The sequence below is a fragment of the Rhipicephalus microplus genome, chromosome 4 (genome assembly GCF_043290135.1).
Source record: "Rhipicephalus microplus isolate Deutch F79 chromosome 4, USDA_Rmic, whole genome shotgun sequence".
In the NCBI taxonomy this organism is placed as follows: domain Eukaryota; kingdom Metazoa; phylum Arthropoda; class Arachnida; order Ixodida; family Ixodidae; genus Rhipicephalus; species Rhipicephalus microplus.
Window position 1 is genome coordinate 50,756,262 of NC_134703.1, and position 16,379 is coordinate 50,772,640.

A 16,379-nucleotide genomic window follows, 5' to 3' on the forward strand; every position below is an offset into this window, starting at 1 on the left:
GCGCACGCGATATATTTGCGATGCTGATGATATGGACGTCAAGGCACACGTCTTTCGCACCCCAGCGTTTTTTTTTCCTCTTTTAGTGTTGCGCGAGCCATCTTTGACGCAATGAGGGCTCAGGCGCGTACCGTAATCGTGAAAAGATCTTTTTTTCAGACGTTTGTTTTGTCGTTATGGTTTCTGCTGCAAACATCGCTGTCGGTTGCGTTCACAGTGCCATCTCAGTGAACTTAACTAAATGCGTCGAAGACAGGAGACTGACTCCAGTTTGAGATTTGGGCGCACGCTAAAGAACCCCAGGTGGTCGAAATTTCCGGAGTCCTCCACCACAGCGTCTCACATAATCGTATGGTGGTTTTTGGACGCTAAACACCACACATCAATCAAATCAATCAATCAATGACCTGAGTTTGTTCGCGCAAACAACATTCTGTACCCGCGTGTCGAAGCAGCATCACAGACATATTTGGAGTTGCCTAGGCTCCAAACGTACCCGGAGTTGCCTTGCAAGGCCTCGCAAGGATTGATATACACAGCAAAGCTGGCCGATTTGATTGTCTTCCGTGACTTTCACTAGGTTGAACTTGGTAATAGCAAAGTTGGCCCCACTTGTCGAATAACGAGCCGGCGCCGCTGCAGGGGCTTTGCGGTAGGCTGGATCCTGACGTGGAGCGCGAATACGCGCAGCAGTCCACTCACAGCGATCAGCAGCATCACCCCGCCGTCTCTTGTTCTCCCTTTCCCCTGACCGCGCATTCTAGACCTGCTCATCGGTGCCACTCACGTATACTATCAGCGTTAATCGAAACGCAAACAGTGGAGTGCGTGATCTAAGTATAACACAAAACAACTGGATGGCACCCATACCGTTCTTTTGTATTAGTTGCCCTCCTTCAATTTGCGGCAAAAGTACCCTCCGCTGGGGACTGCGCTAGTTTGGGTATTTATTTGCCACGCGCGTAGAAATAGAATTTGAGCTGTTAGTAAACCATTGTCCTTGTATATCTTCTGTGTCTTTTGTGTTAAGTTCCGCTGCTCGAAGCAGTGTTCTGAATTTCCCATGGAGGCGAAAATGCTGTAGGCCTGTGTGCTTAAATTTAGGTGCACGTTAAAGAACCCCAGGTTGTCGAAATTTCCGGAGCCTTCCACTACGGCGTCTCTTATAATCATATGGTGGTTTTGGGACGTTCATCCCCACATATCAATCAATCAATCGAAGCAGTGTTCTCTGAACAGGTATCCTTAAGTGTCACCGTTATTTCAGAAAAACGTATACACAATCAAAACACAACATATACACAATGCCGTAATTTTAACCACTGCACTTTCCGTCCTACGCCTTAGCGGTAGTTCATTGTATGACAAGTGAGTTTTTGTGCAGCGTTCACATCAGTGCTCTAAATACCTTATTGCACTGAATGAAATCCCTTAATAGCTAGTTTTTTTTTTTATTTCGGCTGAACAGAGGTTGGCGTATTCCTTTGATTTTCTCTTCACAAAGGTTCATACATCAACAGAGGCTGATCTATTTTTTTTTTGCTTTCGCATAATCGGAAATGTTCTGCGTCGAACGCCTTCCGCCCCACGCATGATATCTTGACATTTGAAATTATCTTTAATAAAAAGCTGGCAACAGTCGTTTATGTTCAAATGAAATTGAAAGTCGATACATTTGACCACGCTTGCCTCAGCAAACAAGAAACGTACAGCTTCAGAAAAAACCTCCCATTACAGTCAGAGGATTCAAACCAACTAGAGAAGACAAAAGCTAGCACATCCAATTCCTTCGTTTTCAAATTCAAACAGCATCATCATTGGCATATTCAACGCAAGTTGATCATCAGCAATCTCCAGAAAAAAAAAAGATACATGATTATCTACTGACGCTTCAAGCATGATGCGTCTACCTTTTTTCTTTCTATTTTGCGTATAAAGTTTGCGCATCTCGTGTACTTTACCGTAATACACGTGTCTCAATTCTTTCAAGCCACACACAGTCAAGCTCACTTATTTGCAAATTTTCGCTTGTTTCAATCATGTTCATAACAGCGGTTTCTAATTTCAGATGTTTTTTGTCTGTACAGTGTTTCTACGAGTAATCAAAAAATACTTCTTCCCGCTCTATTTTTTTTCGCTGTATATCTGAACCTATTGTATTTCCACTGTATTGAATTTGTGTATTTATGCTTTCAATTGATGTAATTATTGTATTTCACATTGTATTGTATTTATGCATTCATCTTTTGCATATGTATGTCCGACATATATGTGCGCGTATTTACTGAGTGTTGTGCATTATTGTGGCCAAGGCAGGGTTGTGTGTTCTGTCAGGCATTCAGTTGCCTTTTCATCACCCATTCCCACTCATCCATTTGATAAATCAATGATGTATGTTTTATATTATGAGTAAAATTCAAACCTCTTTAGTAACGCTCACTCCATAGCTTTTAACTAATTTGCCTCACTATGCCCTGCCCTCTTCACACATAATCCCGAACAAAAAGGCTGGTGTGCCTAATACGCCAAAAAAAAAAGTTAAGAACCGTCACCCATCTGCGGTGTATTCACGGTCTAATGTGAATTTAATAGGCAGTGAACTTGATTTCGGCACCGTGCTTTATTCCCGGGAGAAGTGACTGTGCTTTGAGAACCCTCACACAGCGTGCCCAACCTTGCTAACCCAGGCACTACACTACACTATGGGGACGTGAACTTCCCAAAACACATAGCCCTCTTGGAAGCGGCACTGACAATCAGGCAAGGGCGAGGACAGGGAAAGGGGAACGCGAAATGCACTCACTTCGAGCCAATTTGTTAATGCGCGCTCTGCTTAGTGACACGGCAAAGGGTTCACCGGCACTCGCCCTCCGCGCCACAGCAACTCCACGTTGGCAGCCGCGTCCGTGGCGTGCCATCGGGAGAGCGTCACATACACACATACCAACGCTGCTGCAAATCTTCGAGCATATTACAGCCATCGCCTGCATAATTTCCTATAAGCTTGCCCCTGCTCCAGCGGGTTCGTTAGTGTCCCCGGTAATGTATTATGCAGAGCACGAGACTCAACCAGCGTGACCCACAGCTGTCGCCCGTCGGCTCCACAAACGTTGCGCGTATCTGCCCCGGGCGCTGGCCTTTGTGCCTATTAAATTGCTGCTTGTCGCACTCCTCTCGCCCTTCTAAGCTAGCGCCACTCCGTCTTGGCAGCGATAGCAACTTCCGTATTGCTCAGCCTCTCTCTCGGTCCTTCTCCGTGGTCAGATGTCTTGCGTCGGCTATCTCGTGGTCAAAGCACTCAGGTGAGCCAGGAAATAAATGTTAGTGGCGACAAACAACAAGTACCAGTTTCATTGCATCAACAATCGAGAAACTCTCTTTTTAGCTCAACAATACTAAACTGTTGCTTTTTTCGCCTGACAGCTTTTGCGCTCAGTATTATTGAGGATAGAGTATACCAACTAGCGCAAACCCTCACATTGTAGCGTTTCAGGTTGTCTCAAAGTACAGAAAAATATACGTTTTCAAACCGTAAAGGCTGAAAATACGTGAAAAAATTCGCAGAATATCCACGGAGTGAATGATGGAGAGTAGGGCGAAGCATTCGTCCGTCCATTCGTTCTTGCTTCCGTCCGTCCGTCCTTGTGTCCGTCTGTGTGACCGTTCCTGCGTCCGTCTACCCGTCCGTGCGTGCGTCTGTTCGCACGTCCGTCCCTGCGTTCTTCTGTGCCTGTTGAACAATAAAAAAATAGTGCTCAATGTACCTGCCTATGGCTGCTAATGTACAATGAGAGACAGGAGCATTCGGCTTTTAGTTAACGCGCACGCTGCGTTCCCCGTTAGCAGCCATTGGCATGTACATTGAGCACTATCTTAAAAGAAAGGTTTGCTACGTTATACTCGCTGGGTGTAACCTCCTTAGTTTTAGAAAGGTTTAGCGAGCGTTGAGCCGCAGTACCATGAATACAATGAACTAGTATATACCATGAATGAACTCGAGGTGGTTAAAGGTGGGAAGTAGATACGAAATGCGAGCCGTAAGAAAGTAAAAGCCGAACTCTCCTGCCTCTCATTTCCCATTAGCAGCCATTGGCATGTACATTGAGCACTATCTGACAGGAAAAGGTTGCTACGTTATACTCACTGGGCGTAACCTCCTTGGTTTTAGAAAGGTTTAGCGAGCGTTGAGCCGCAGTGCCATGAATACAGTGAACTAGTATATACCATGAACTCGAGGTGGTTAAAGGTGGGAAGTAGACCCGAAGCGGAAGCCGTAAGAAAGTGTGCGTGTGCCACCTCTCGTTTAGTCCTTGGAATGTCCGCTGGATGGTGGTGCTTCTATATGGGGAATATATGATGAAAAGATGCAAGATGGTGGTACTTGGAGTGTTGAAAAGATGGACGAACGGACACACAGACAGATGCATGTATGGACGAATGAACGGACGCAGGGGCGGATGCATGGACGAACGCAGGGACGAGCGCTTGAACAGACGCACGCACGGACGGGTGGGTGGGTGGATGCATGGATGGTCACACAGACGGACGCATGGACAGATGAAAGCAAGAACGAATGGACGGACGAATGCTTTGCTCCACTCTTCATCATTCAATCCGTGGATATGCTGCCAATTTTTGTCTTCCTCTTTCGTTGTGCCAGCTACGAGGACAACGACTCCGCTCGACGCATGAAGAAGAACAAAACTTTATTTGCGTAAAAGACTGCGTTGCCACTAGAACATGGCAACGCCACGTAGTGGGGCCCCTATTCCAATGCACCGCTGTCTCTCGCCATCATTTCAGCCCTCATGACTAGCCTCCGCTGGTCCTCAAGGACGGGGATGGACAGCATTGCCTCCCACATCTTTCGGCAGTTGTCCCCCTCCTGCTCTTCGCAGTGTGCCGTACATTCCCACGTGATGTGGTAGAGCGTCGGTATGTTTCCACACCATGGACTGTGTATGCTGCGGGGTAGTGCGTATGCAATCTCCGGATGTTTATGTATATGTTAGTTTAGAGTCGGCGTAACGTCCCAGAGTCCATCGCCGAAAGGTTTTTGTGTGGTGCTGGGTAATGTCTCCGCAAACCTCGGTAATGAACGGGCGCCTAAGAGCTTTGAAAATGAAAGGATTCTGTGGCGTAAAGTGTCGTGTATTGGCAACATTCTACCAAAGAGGTTCAAAATTAATAATGACGGTCACTGCATTGCCTTGCAGGAGCACTACTGTACTTCAGTTGGTCGCAACAGACAACGTGCTGACATAGCATACCTGGCTACGTTGCGTAATATTGCTACGTATCCACGTTTTCTTATTCGTTCGACCGGGCACTGAGTGAATATGTTTATGTAGTGTCGATTGAAATAGCAAGCTCTGCAGACTGTTCGTTAAACTGAATTCTTTATGGACGCTGCTGAGTTATTGTCTCTAGTTGAGGCTGTAGTTCGGGCGAAATTACTGCTACTCTTCATTAAAAATAAGTACCATGATTTGCTGGAGAAATCCTGAAACAAGGGAAGCAGTGCCCCAAACATTTCTCTTTACGATGGAATCATCGGAAAAAACATTCGATGTGCGCAGAAAAATAACAGAGATAAGGGAGAACTAACATAGTTTTCCACGACAGGCTCACGAATAGGCGGATGGATATAGCATCGGAAAGTAATCACGAGCTCGTTAGTGCGTCCTCGTTGCGTATCTTCTGAGGTTTTCGATCGAGCGATGGCGAATGCTGAAGTATTATTTCCTCGGCGAGCTTCGGTATCGCGCGAATGACCTGTTCCTCACGCAAACGGGGATGCACAGATGCACGCAAGCACGACCACCTCACGTGCGCACAGCCTACACGAGTGTTCATCACGCACCCAATCAAAGTGATGAGACGCGCCCGCATGATGTTGTCGAAGTGTACATGTAAATAGAAATTCGCGTACCTGTAGTCTACGCACTGGCAGCTGTCTTACATTTTTGTTCGGCACTGCTGCGTGATTCATTTGCTTGCCTGCATACGGAAAACTTGAGACTTGCACTTTAGTATCAAAGTTTGTTTAGAGATCAAGAAAGTGTGATTTGTGCCCATAAGTGCTCCTTCCTTCGTTTATATTTTTTAAACTTACATTACCTGACGATACTCAGTCCGATCATTACTCTATTACGGGGCCTGCGTTTTACTCTCTTATTTTTGTCTACATGTGTTATTGCAACCGTTTTCGCAGTCCCTTTTTCTCTGTCTATACTATCACCCTGCTAAATATTAAGCAGACGAATATACACTAGCTGGGCATTCTTATTTCAACCAAAGAACTTTCTCTTTCGAAATGGAGCATGCATTCGCCCTGTATCGTTTTGTCTTTCATATTGTGCGCCCCTTTGCGGTGGTCTCGTGGCTAAGGTACTCGGCTGATGACCCGCAGGTCGTGCGTTTAAATCCCGGATGCGGCGGCTGCATTTCCGATGGAGGCAGGAATGTTGTAGGCCCGTGTTCTCAGATTTGGGTGCAGGTTAAACAACCCCAGGTGGCCGAAATCTCCGGAGCCCTCCACTACAGCGTCTCTCATAATCATACGGTAGTTTTGGGACGTTAAACCCGACATATCAATCAATCATATTGTGCACCGCAAACGTGCAAACCAACTTCAACAAGCCATTAAAATTATTGCGAAGCAACCGCGCCTTTTACGAGTGTCATGTCGGGAAAAAGTGCTGAGACTGAACAATCACACATCAAAGGAGACACGTAAAACGAAACCCAACACAAGAATAGCCAAAGATGTCGAACGAAGAGTGTACTTGGAACATACGAGAGAAACCTAAACTTCAACGATGATAACATGTGCTGTTTGCATGGCGGAACATTGATACGTTTGAGATGGCGAAGGCTCAACTTACGGGCAACATTTGCATCCCTCGAACTATACGTACTCTGCATATGACATATCTTCTTTCTCACAGGAAGCGCAGCCCTCTGTTAACTGCACCAGAATAGTCGAAGATCTCCAGTTTCACAGTTTCTTTGCTTGATAACGTTTTAGCGGAATCTCGGTAAAAGATTCAAACTACAAATTGCAATAACACGGCCTAGAGTGACAAAGAAGAGGTCGACTCTGGGCGGTGCAACGACCCCTGTAAACTGTTGCCAGTGCTTGAGTACCTCACTCGTGCCTTGATATTTTATAATGCCATTGTTATTATTTTATGTACTGGGTTTGCCACATGTGTAGTTGCGCGGAAGTCCGCTGTCGTGTCGTCTATTTTCGTGCAACGGCTGACGCTGACGTTTCGTTCTTTGCCCGTCTAGACTTCGCTATGCTGTTTCAGGAACGTTGTGTGTGCCTTTATTCCCCTATGTTGGGCCCCGCTTGGGAGTCAAGTCTCAAGAGAAACGAGACGACAAAGGAAACGCAGTACCTTGTTGTGCGGGTAAATTGACTCTTGTGGCATTGAATGACTGTATTGGGAGCCTTCCTGTTCAGGCATAGTAGCAAGATGTTTGCGTCTCCCTAAAGCTGTGGGCATCGAGCCATAACTCGGGTTTAGAACTCTCTGCACTTCCCTTTGACCTTTGCTCGCAAGAGAGATTCTGTTGTGACAGGCATCACGCGAGGAAAGCTAGAATCAGCAGGAACCTACCGCATCGGTGTTCGCTTCGGGCATCGTCAATCGAAAGTAAAAAAAAAAGTGTCCAACCATGAGAACAATCAGATCGTATTTGCTTATTTTTAGTTTACAGGTAGTAGAGAAAAGGCAAACAATACTTGTTGTGCATCGTGCTCGTGCTAAGCGTCGTCACGGCAGGCACCGTTAAACAGAGGCGTAGCCAGAATATGTATGCACATTAGGAAGAGGGGCTCAGTTTTCATTGATGTGTATCGATGCGTACATTTCTATGTGTGCGTGTATATAGCACATGCAAATATTTAATAATCTCGAAGTTGGAGGGGAGTCTACCCGTGCTCCTGGTGAAGCCAGAGCCGCTGACATTGAGATATTTAACCTGACAAAACGTGAAGTTGCAGAAATATTTTTTTTTCGAAAAACATCATTTGGTAAGTTATCAGTGGTGTTGCCCACAAAAGAAACAAAGCACGCAAGTTGGCAAATAGCTCCACTCAAGTAACATACCCCCATAAGCCTAATGTGACGCAGACTGGTATGCGTTAACACTTGTCAGGTGTGGATATGACAGGGTCCTTCACTATACAGCCAGTCTTTACTTTCAATATGCCAAGCATTGGCATTACCTTGTTTTTATTGTCTTAGCGTAAGGTGCTTTTACGAATATGTAACATTGGGTAACATAAAAAATACCAAATAGAACTGGTTAACGGGCTTGTTAAGTTATACGTGGAAGTATAACGAGCGTACGCGTCGAAATAAGTCAAAGTTGAGCAGCAATAGGACAAGAGCTGTTCTGTATAGGTTTGTTAAACCTGCTGGAGACCTAGTAGAACAAGTGATTATATTAGTCTGTACCTCTTTCTCACACAGGAAAGAAATATAATAGTCTATTGTGCGTTTGCCATTTTCTTTTTTATCAGGAAATGTGTGAAGCCACCTGCTGTGTTGCTACGTCGGCATTAATAACGTGAACACCAACAAATTTTACTTGGAGGACATGTCGAGTGAGTTCGAATACAGTATATTTGTTTGATATTACGTCATTCTGAAAGTAAGAGTTATGTGTTTTTCATTAAAAAAATTCAAATGATTCATGGCTTGATAACAGCAAACCACACGTAATTACATGTGCGGAATTTGCCTATAATTTTCATTATATGAAATAACGTGAGTATTAAGTTATAGTGCAGTGATATATTTGTTAGTTACGAATGTTGATATATATATATATATTTGCAATATAAATGCTGAAAATGACGCAAGTTTTATTTTGCTTAGTTTGACTGTGCGCCTAATTGGGCAGCTGATTGGCAGTGTCGATCAAAAGTTAAAATATGTTTAGTAATATACTCTCTTCAGCACAGTGTATTCTGAGTGCAATGCACATTTCCTTTTGTGCAGTGTCAATGTTACGGTGTCCCTCATTTACCGAGATGTCAAGTTTTTTTTTATTAAATGACAACATATTATTCAAGACATTTGTTGGCTATATAAAATAACATACAACTGAGTACGTAAAAATAGCGATGCACAATAGCGAACTTCTCTTTTTTTTTTCCTCATATGCTCCCAGGTTAAAATGTGAGTGTAATAGTTCTGTATAAAGAACTAGTTACGATGTAAATCCACTGCCTCAGTAGTAATGTAAACGCTTCTAAATAAAATTCACTATACAGCAATGTTCGTTCAAATTCCCAGCATGTGTATGACCTTCGTTTCTTCGCCCCGCCGCGGTGGTCTAGTGGCTAAGGTACTCGGCTGCTGAAACGCAGGTCACGGGTTCGGACCCCGGCTGCGGCGGCTGCATTTCCGGTGGAGGCGAAAATGTTGTAGGCCCGTGTGCTCAGATATGCGTGCACGTTAAAGAACCCCAGGTGGTCGAAATTTCCGGAGCCCTCCACTATGGCGTCTCTCATAATCATATGGTGGTTTTGGAACGTTAAACCCCACATATCAATCATCATCAACCTTTGTTTCTTCAAAAGCAAACAGAAGGTAATCTAGTTCACGCATCTATGTTCATGTATTCTGTTGCGCTAGGCAATTGTCACGTCTAGTCTCCCTACTTTTATTTCTTTTTCATTACGCAGTTTATTCCAGTGTAACGTATTGCCTCCTCCTTTTCATACATGCTATGACAGCCACATAACTTGCGTGTGTACTTTTACTGCTTTTGTTTGTTTGTTTGTTTACTTGCATGCCTGCTTGTTTGCTTCCTTCCTCGCTGGGTTTAATTTCATATAGGCAAATAAGAGAATCATGCGTCAAAGGCAAGATATGAATTGTGTTAAAATGTAGGTCTCCTCAGCTAGCTCTTGTCTGAGGAAGGGTTGCGATGGTCGCATGTGACAAGAATAAAAACCTTGTACATTTTCTCAAACGTGAGAAAGTGGATGAGGTAAACAAAGACATTTAGTTAGGTGCGTGGTGGATTTAAAGTTTCGATAGAAATTCTGCTTCCGTTGAAAAGCTAAAAGCCCATGATTTATCTACAAGCACACCTTTACCTACAACTGGTACTGGCAAAACAGGGAAGTGTTCATCGTAGAATAAAATAAAAAAAGTTTTCTTAGCGTTCAGATTTTGCGCAAAAAAAAAAAAAGGCTTCGTTTACAGTTAACTCGTCTCCTCGCGCTTCACATTTCGGCTTATCTTGCTTTGTTAGAATGAGACTGCGCGTGACGTGTGTGCTTCTTATTCGCAGACGGCATAGCAGCACTTTCTTAACACGTTCCTGGTGTGTCCAAGATTTCTACTTGTTTACCACGGGTTTTTATAGGTGTAGTTTGTTAGTGGATTCATCGTTCCACGCAGACTAATTTTTGCTTCAGTTCACTATTTACGAACATTGTGCAGTCTTTAGGAGGTTTTGACGGGTCTCGTAACTAATCAGAATTCATTATTCTACCAAAACATTTGATATAAAAAAGATACATCTTAATAAGCAGCGTTGGATGGTCCTGATGTGGTGACCTTCATTTAATTTGGTATAATATACCCAAGAAGTGGCGTCGCGGTGTTTCTTGAATCAATAACTGTAAATACTCTTAAAGCGCCTGTGTATATGATGGTATTTGTTCATTCTTCCCGTAGTATTTCTTCTTTGGATGTAGACATGTCGAAACATTCCGTAGTGAAAATGGATGTACCCTGTGAAAGCAACGATGTTTCTTTAGTGGTACTCCGTAGGTTTGTTCGCTTGTAGTTTTGTTATAGTGTACATGTGTCAAAACAGAACTATTGCTGCTTCTCCCGTAGTAGAGTGTACAGAGTACTCTGATTCATTCACTGCTTTTTCGAAGCCACCATTGTCTGAGAAATGAGAGGCACTTAGGAGTCTGCACGGGACGGCTTACTGCTCTCCCATAGATGAGTACGAAGTACTCAACAGACTTTTGCGTACAAACTTCCCCTCGCCCATTATGTAAGCGTTCGTGTTTCCATCTAGTCTGCTCTAGGAATGGAAGCCCGGAGTAAGCCTGTAGATGCACTTCTCAATAATTAGGTTTCGTATCAGGGGCCAAGCTTTTTATAACTGCACCCAATAGTCCTTCGTAGCCGTTGTAGCATGTAACAGGTATAACATTTTGACCTCCAAGGTGGTGCCGGTGAAAGATTTTTTCTGTGCGTTGTTGAACAATAAAAAATAGTGCTCAATGTACATGCCAATGGCTGCTAATGGGGAATGAGAGACACGAGCATTCGGCTTTTAGCTATCGCGCACGCTGCGATCCCCATTATCAGCCGTTGGCATGTACATTGAGCACTATCTGACAAGAAAGGGTTGCTACGTTATACTCGCTGGGTGTAACCTGCTTAGTTTTAGAAAGGTTTAGCGAGCGTTGGCCGCAGTGCCATGAATACAGTGAACTAGTATATACCTTGAACTCGAGGTGGTTAAAGGTGGGAAGTAGACCCGAAGCACAAGCCGTAAGAAAGTGTGCGTGTGCAATTTTCGTTTAGTCCTTGGAATGTCCGCTGGATGGCGGTGCTTCTATATGGGGAATATCTGATGAAAAGATGCGAGATGGTGGTACTTGGAGTGTTGAATAAATGGATGAACGGACACACAGACAGATGCATGGATGGACGCATGAATGGGTGCAGGGGCGGATGCATGGACGAACACAGGGACGGACGCATGAACAGACACACGCACGGACGGGCGGATGGACGCATGGACGGTCACACAGACGGACGCATGGACGGACGGAAGCAAGAACAAATGGACGGACGAATGCTTCGCCCCACTCTCCATCATTCACTCCGTGGATATGCTGCAAACTTTTTTTTTTGGGGGGGGGGGGGGGGCGTTCAAAGCTTTTCAGGCTCGCACGACATCCGTTGTCGCCGTCGTCGTCGTAGCTTCCCGTCGGACCGAAACGCAGCTGTTACATACTATAGTAATAGAGCTATATTAGCGTGCATATGGTTTTTAATTAGACCGTACTCTGTCCGTCCACCTCCCCGTCCGCGCATCTGCTCGCCCATACTCTGTCCATCTATCCGTCCAACCGTGCATCCTTCTGTGCGTGCGTCCGTACATTTGTCCATCCGTCCGTCCGTTAATTTGTGAGTTTGTAAATGCCAAGGTGTGTTCGGTGAACGCATGTGCCCATTGAGACGGGGTCCGTCAGAATAAAACTCTATGCGTGCATCTCCATTCTTGCCGAGTGCTGTAGATTTCGATGTAAGGTGCGACTGACGCGACCAGCGTCCATCGGTGCGTCCCGACGGCCACCTGGCACCGTCGTAATCTTTTCGTAAGCATTTTATAAACATTCAATAATAACCCAAGGAGCTTCAATATACCATCAGTATTCACTTCGTAGATCAGCTATCAATTTTTTCGTAGCACACCTGTGTTCTCGTGCAATCGCGGAACAACAGATGTTTCTTTCACTTAGTGTACGAAAGTTCAATAATAAAATGAGAGAAAAACTGAAGCGCAACCAGATTTGTAGCATCCAGTTCGCTAGCCTAAAATAAGGGAAGGAGGAAACGAACAGACATGGGAAGAAAAGTGGAGAGAAAACTACAAGCGTATAAACATAAAGAAAAGGTAGAGTGGAAGTACTACCGTTGGTACCACTATGGCCTATTCAAAAGTCCACTGCGACGGAAAAAGTTCAGTAAGGACTTGGTTGATTTTTGATTCGAAGACAGTTCGGGTCAGCATTTGAGCATTAACTGTTCTGACAAGGTTCTGTCGTCAAGGTTGGCTAACACAGCAGCTATAGCGGCAGTCGGCGCGCGCTGTAACGAGGGCAGCGATAAATAGCGTGGTCGATCGTTTCATCGCTGCCGCATTGGCTGTAATCAGCAGTGTCTTTCATGCCTATTCGGGAAGCAAAATACTCGGTGAAAGCGTCACTAAGCCAGAGTCAGCAAAGTTCCGTTGTCTCGAGTCGATAGAATCCAGACGGAGGCCGAAGTCGACGAGACAGGTCCGTACTATACCGTATATAGCATGCGTTGCAAACTTCGTGTGTTCCGCAGTAATTTTGTTTTCACTAGCAGTCTCTTTAATTTTTATTGCAGCACCTGACCTTGAGAACTAAGAAAATGACTTTTGTAGCAGAAACCCTAAGCACAGGGGTCGTTACGTTATAATTTCTAAATCTCGCAGGTCGTGGGTTCGATGCTGCAATATATTGCCTTTATTATGAAAATAAAAGGCAACAGCTCGACAGCAAGCTCTCTCTCTCTCTCTCTGGCGCGCGCGCGCGTTCGTGATGGATAACGCTTTCACAGGAGGGAGTGTCCAGTGCGAAATGGTCTGAGCACCAAAAGCAGCAGTATACCACAGCCGCTCGTATAGCAGCAGTACATTCCCAAAGCGCTTGTCCCTCACTGTGTGAAAGTGTCTCGAGCGACAAGTTTCTGCTGTCTCGTGCCACTCTCGTTTTATCGCAATATAGCGACGTTGCGACACAACAGGGGAGTGGCAAAAGACAAGTTGCGCCTTGTAAAGAGACAACAAAGCTCAGCGTCTCCTCCTGTCCTCTCTGTCGCTTGCGAGACGGAGAATCGCCTAATTGACACCTGGTACCACACTCAATCTAGCGCACCTGTCAAGAGGCACAGAGAGAAATAACTGGACAGTCGTCTCATATACTGTGTGTCATCTGTTGTGTGCCCCAAGCCTCGGCTGTCCCCTTCGGAAAGTCCCCATCTATCGGGCGCAAAAAGGGCTTCTGGCAGGACACGTGTGCTTCTAGAGGCCTTGCCAGAACTGGTCTCGCATTTCTTCTGCGATCAAAATAGTTCGTTGTGAGTACCTGACTCTGCTGAATTGTGTGCCGCGCTAGGAGCGTCACTGGCATTCTGTCCATTTTTGAAAATTTTATTAATAAGTTGCAAGTAGTTGCTTTAAATAGAGATGTGTTGAGGGGTATAATTAAAAGAGCTTCACTTCAGTTGTTTGGAAGAACTGTTGTTTTAAACCACTGTGTTTACATTGAAGCGCATAAAACTCTTATTGACACAAGTTTAAATAACTTTTTTCTCACACTTATGAATCCATAAGATTATTCTGCTTTCCTTCTGATTCAGTCAAACACAATTTATCATCTGCGACGTCGATCAGCAAGTCGACTATTAACTACTGAAGCTTACAACGTTTAGCAGCCTGTTAATATAATAACGTATGTGCTTTAACGTCCAAACACCACCACATGATTATGAGAGACGCCGTAGTAGATGGCTCCGGAAATTTTGACCACCTGGGGTTCCTTAATAAAGCAGCCTTGTGCGCAGCCCCAAGTCTCTCCAGACGCCGCAGTAACTTTCGTAAACGCGCCTAATAAGTGTTGTGAAGGCAATGCCGTACACGAGAATTTTAGGGGTGAAGCTCCTTATAGCGGCACCCGTTCGTCCCTCGTAACCGTTGTAGTGTGTAACAAGTATAACATTTTGACCTCCAAGGTGGTGCCGGTGAGAGATTTCTTCTGTGCGTTGTTGAACAATAAAAAATAGTGCTCAACGTACATGCCAATGGCTGTTAATAGGGAATGAGAGACAGGAGCATTCGGCTTTTAGTTAACGGGCACGCTGCGATCCCCATTAGTAGCCATTGACATGCACATTGAGCACTATCTGACAAGAAATGGTTGCTACGTTATACTCGCTGTGTGTAACCGCCTTAGTTTTAGAAAGGTTTAGCGAGGGTTGAGCTGCAGTGCCATGAATACAGTGAACTAGTATATACCATGAACTAGAGGTGGTTAAAGGTGGGAAGTAGATACGAAGCGCAAGCCGTAAGAAAGTCAAAGCCGAATTCTCCTGTCTCTCATTTCCCATTAGCAGCCATTGGCATGTACATTGAGCACTATCTGACAGGAAAAGGTTGCTACGTTATACTTGCTGGGCGTAACCTGCTTGGTTTTAGAAAAGTTTAGCAGAGTCGCTCACTGGATTCCGTGCGGACCGGTTGTGCCCTCGAGATCTCCGACAACAGCGTAGCTCTGGCTGACTGGGCTACCCCTACGTCATCTCCTGACGCCGACCTTCGACGACAGTGCAGCTCTGACCTACAGGACTTGCCCTACGCCATCTCCTGACGCCGACAAGAGCTGTCGCAAGTGGTGCCCCGTCCTCGGACTCCTGTGACCGTGTTTCCATCTTTCCTATCTATCCTATACCCTCGATTTGTCCTCGCTCGCTGGCCTAGCAAATCTTTCTCTATATATATACCTTTAATCTTATTCTTTTAATCCCTACTCACCCCCCCCCCCTCCCTTGTGAGCTACTGTTGAGGTGTCGCTTTTTGAAGCAGACAGTTACGGGGCTCACTTTTGTCTTCCTTTCTCTCTTAGAACCACTTAGAAAGGTTTAGCGAGCGTTGGGCCGTAGTGCCATGAATACAGTGAACTAGTATATGCCATGAACTCGAGGTGGTTAAAGGTGGGATGTAGACCCGAAGCGCAAGCCGTCAGAAAGTGTGCGTGTGCCACCTCTCGTTTAGTCCTTGGAATGTCCGCTGGATGGCGATGCTTCTATATGGGGAATATATGATGAAAAGATGCGAGATGTTGGTACTTGCAGTGTTGAATAGATGGACGAACGGACACACAGACAGATGCATGGATGGACGCATGAACGGACACAAGGGCGGATGCATGGACGAACGCAGGGGCGGACGCACGAACAGACGCACGCACGGACGGGTGGATGGACGCATGAACGGTCATACAGACGGATGCATGGACGGACGGAAGCAAGAACGAATGGACGAACGAATGCTTCGCCCCACTCTCCATCATTCACTCCGTGGATATTCTGCCATTTTTTTTTTACGTGAGGGGTTCGCGAGTGTAGAGAGGCTAACTTTGACAACTTGTAGTTTTGTATCACCCATCACCCCCCCCCCCAAAAAAAATAAACAATTCTGAACATTTACAAGGGGGGGGGGGGAGAGGGTAGGAAGGAGTCTTCATCTGTGCGCGCACATGAAGGCTCCCTAAGCAGGAACCTTTTTAACCGCCCGCTATATTATGATCCTAAGCGAAGATATCACTCGATGCCGGATTTTCAGGCACTAGTATTCAGGTTTTAGGCGCCAAAAAAAAGGCAGGCAGAATGCAGTTCTGGGTCCGGAAATCGTAAGTATAGGCACAATCAATTTTTACAAACCTCGGAAAATCCGAAGAAAGACGGGCTACGTGTGTCCACGACAGAATAGCAAGAAAGAAAATCACAGCATATCCTCGCTGTGAATCATGATGAGTGGGGCGAAGCATCGGATGATTTTATTGTTAAACC

The 16,379-nt window shown here is 45.3% G+C and overlaps 1 protein-coding gene across 3 annotated transcripts in view; it reads left to right on the forward strand.

The window, feature by feature from the left end:
• The window catches only part of LOC119171960 (cell adhesion molecule 3), a 73,865-nt gene that overhangs the window by 26,111 nt on the left and 31,375 nt on the right, over positions 1 to 16,379 (forward strand). The window contains exon 2 of one of the 3 annotated variants that reach the window (XM_037422873.2): positions 8,537 to 8,620. The exons of the other annotated variants lie outside the window; for them this stretch is intronic. Coding sequence (XP_037278770.2) covers positions 8,614 to 8,620 — 7 coding nt within the window. The 5' untranslated portion in view covers positions 8,537 to 8,613. The remainder of the gene's footprint in view (positions 1 to 8,536; positions 8,621 to 16,379) is intronic. 3 annotated transcript variants of the gene reach the window in all.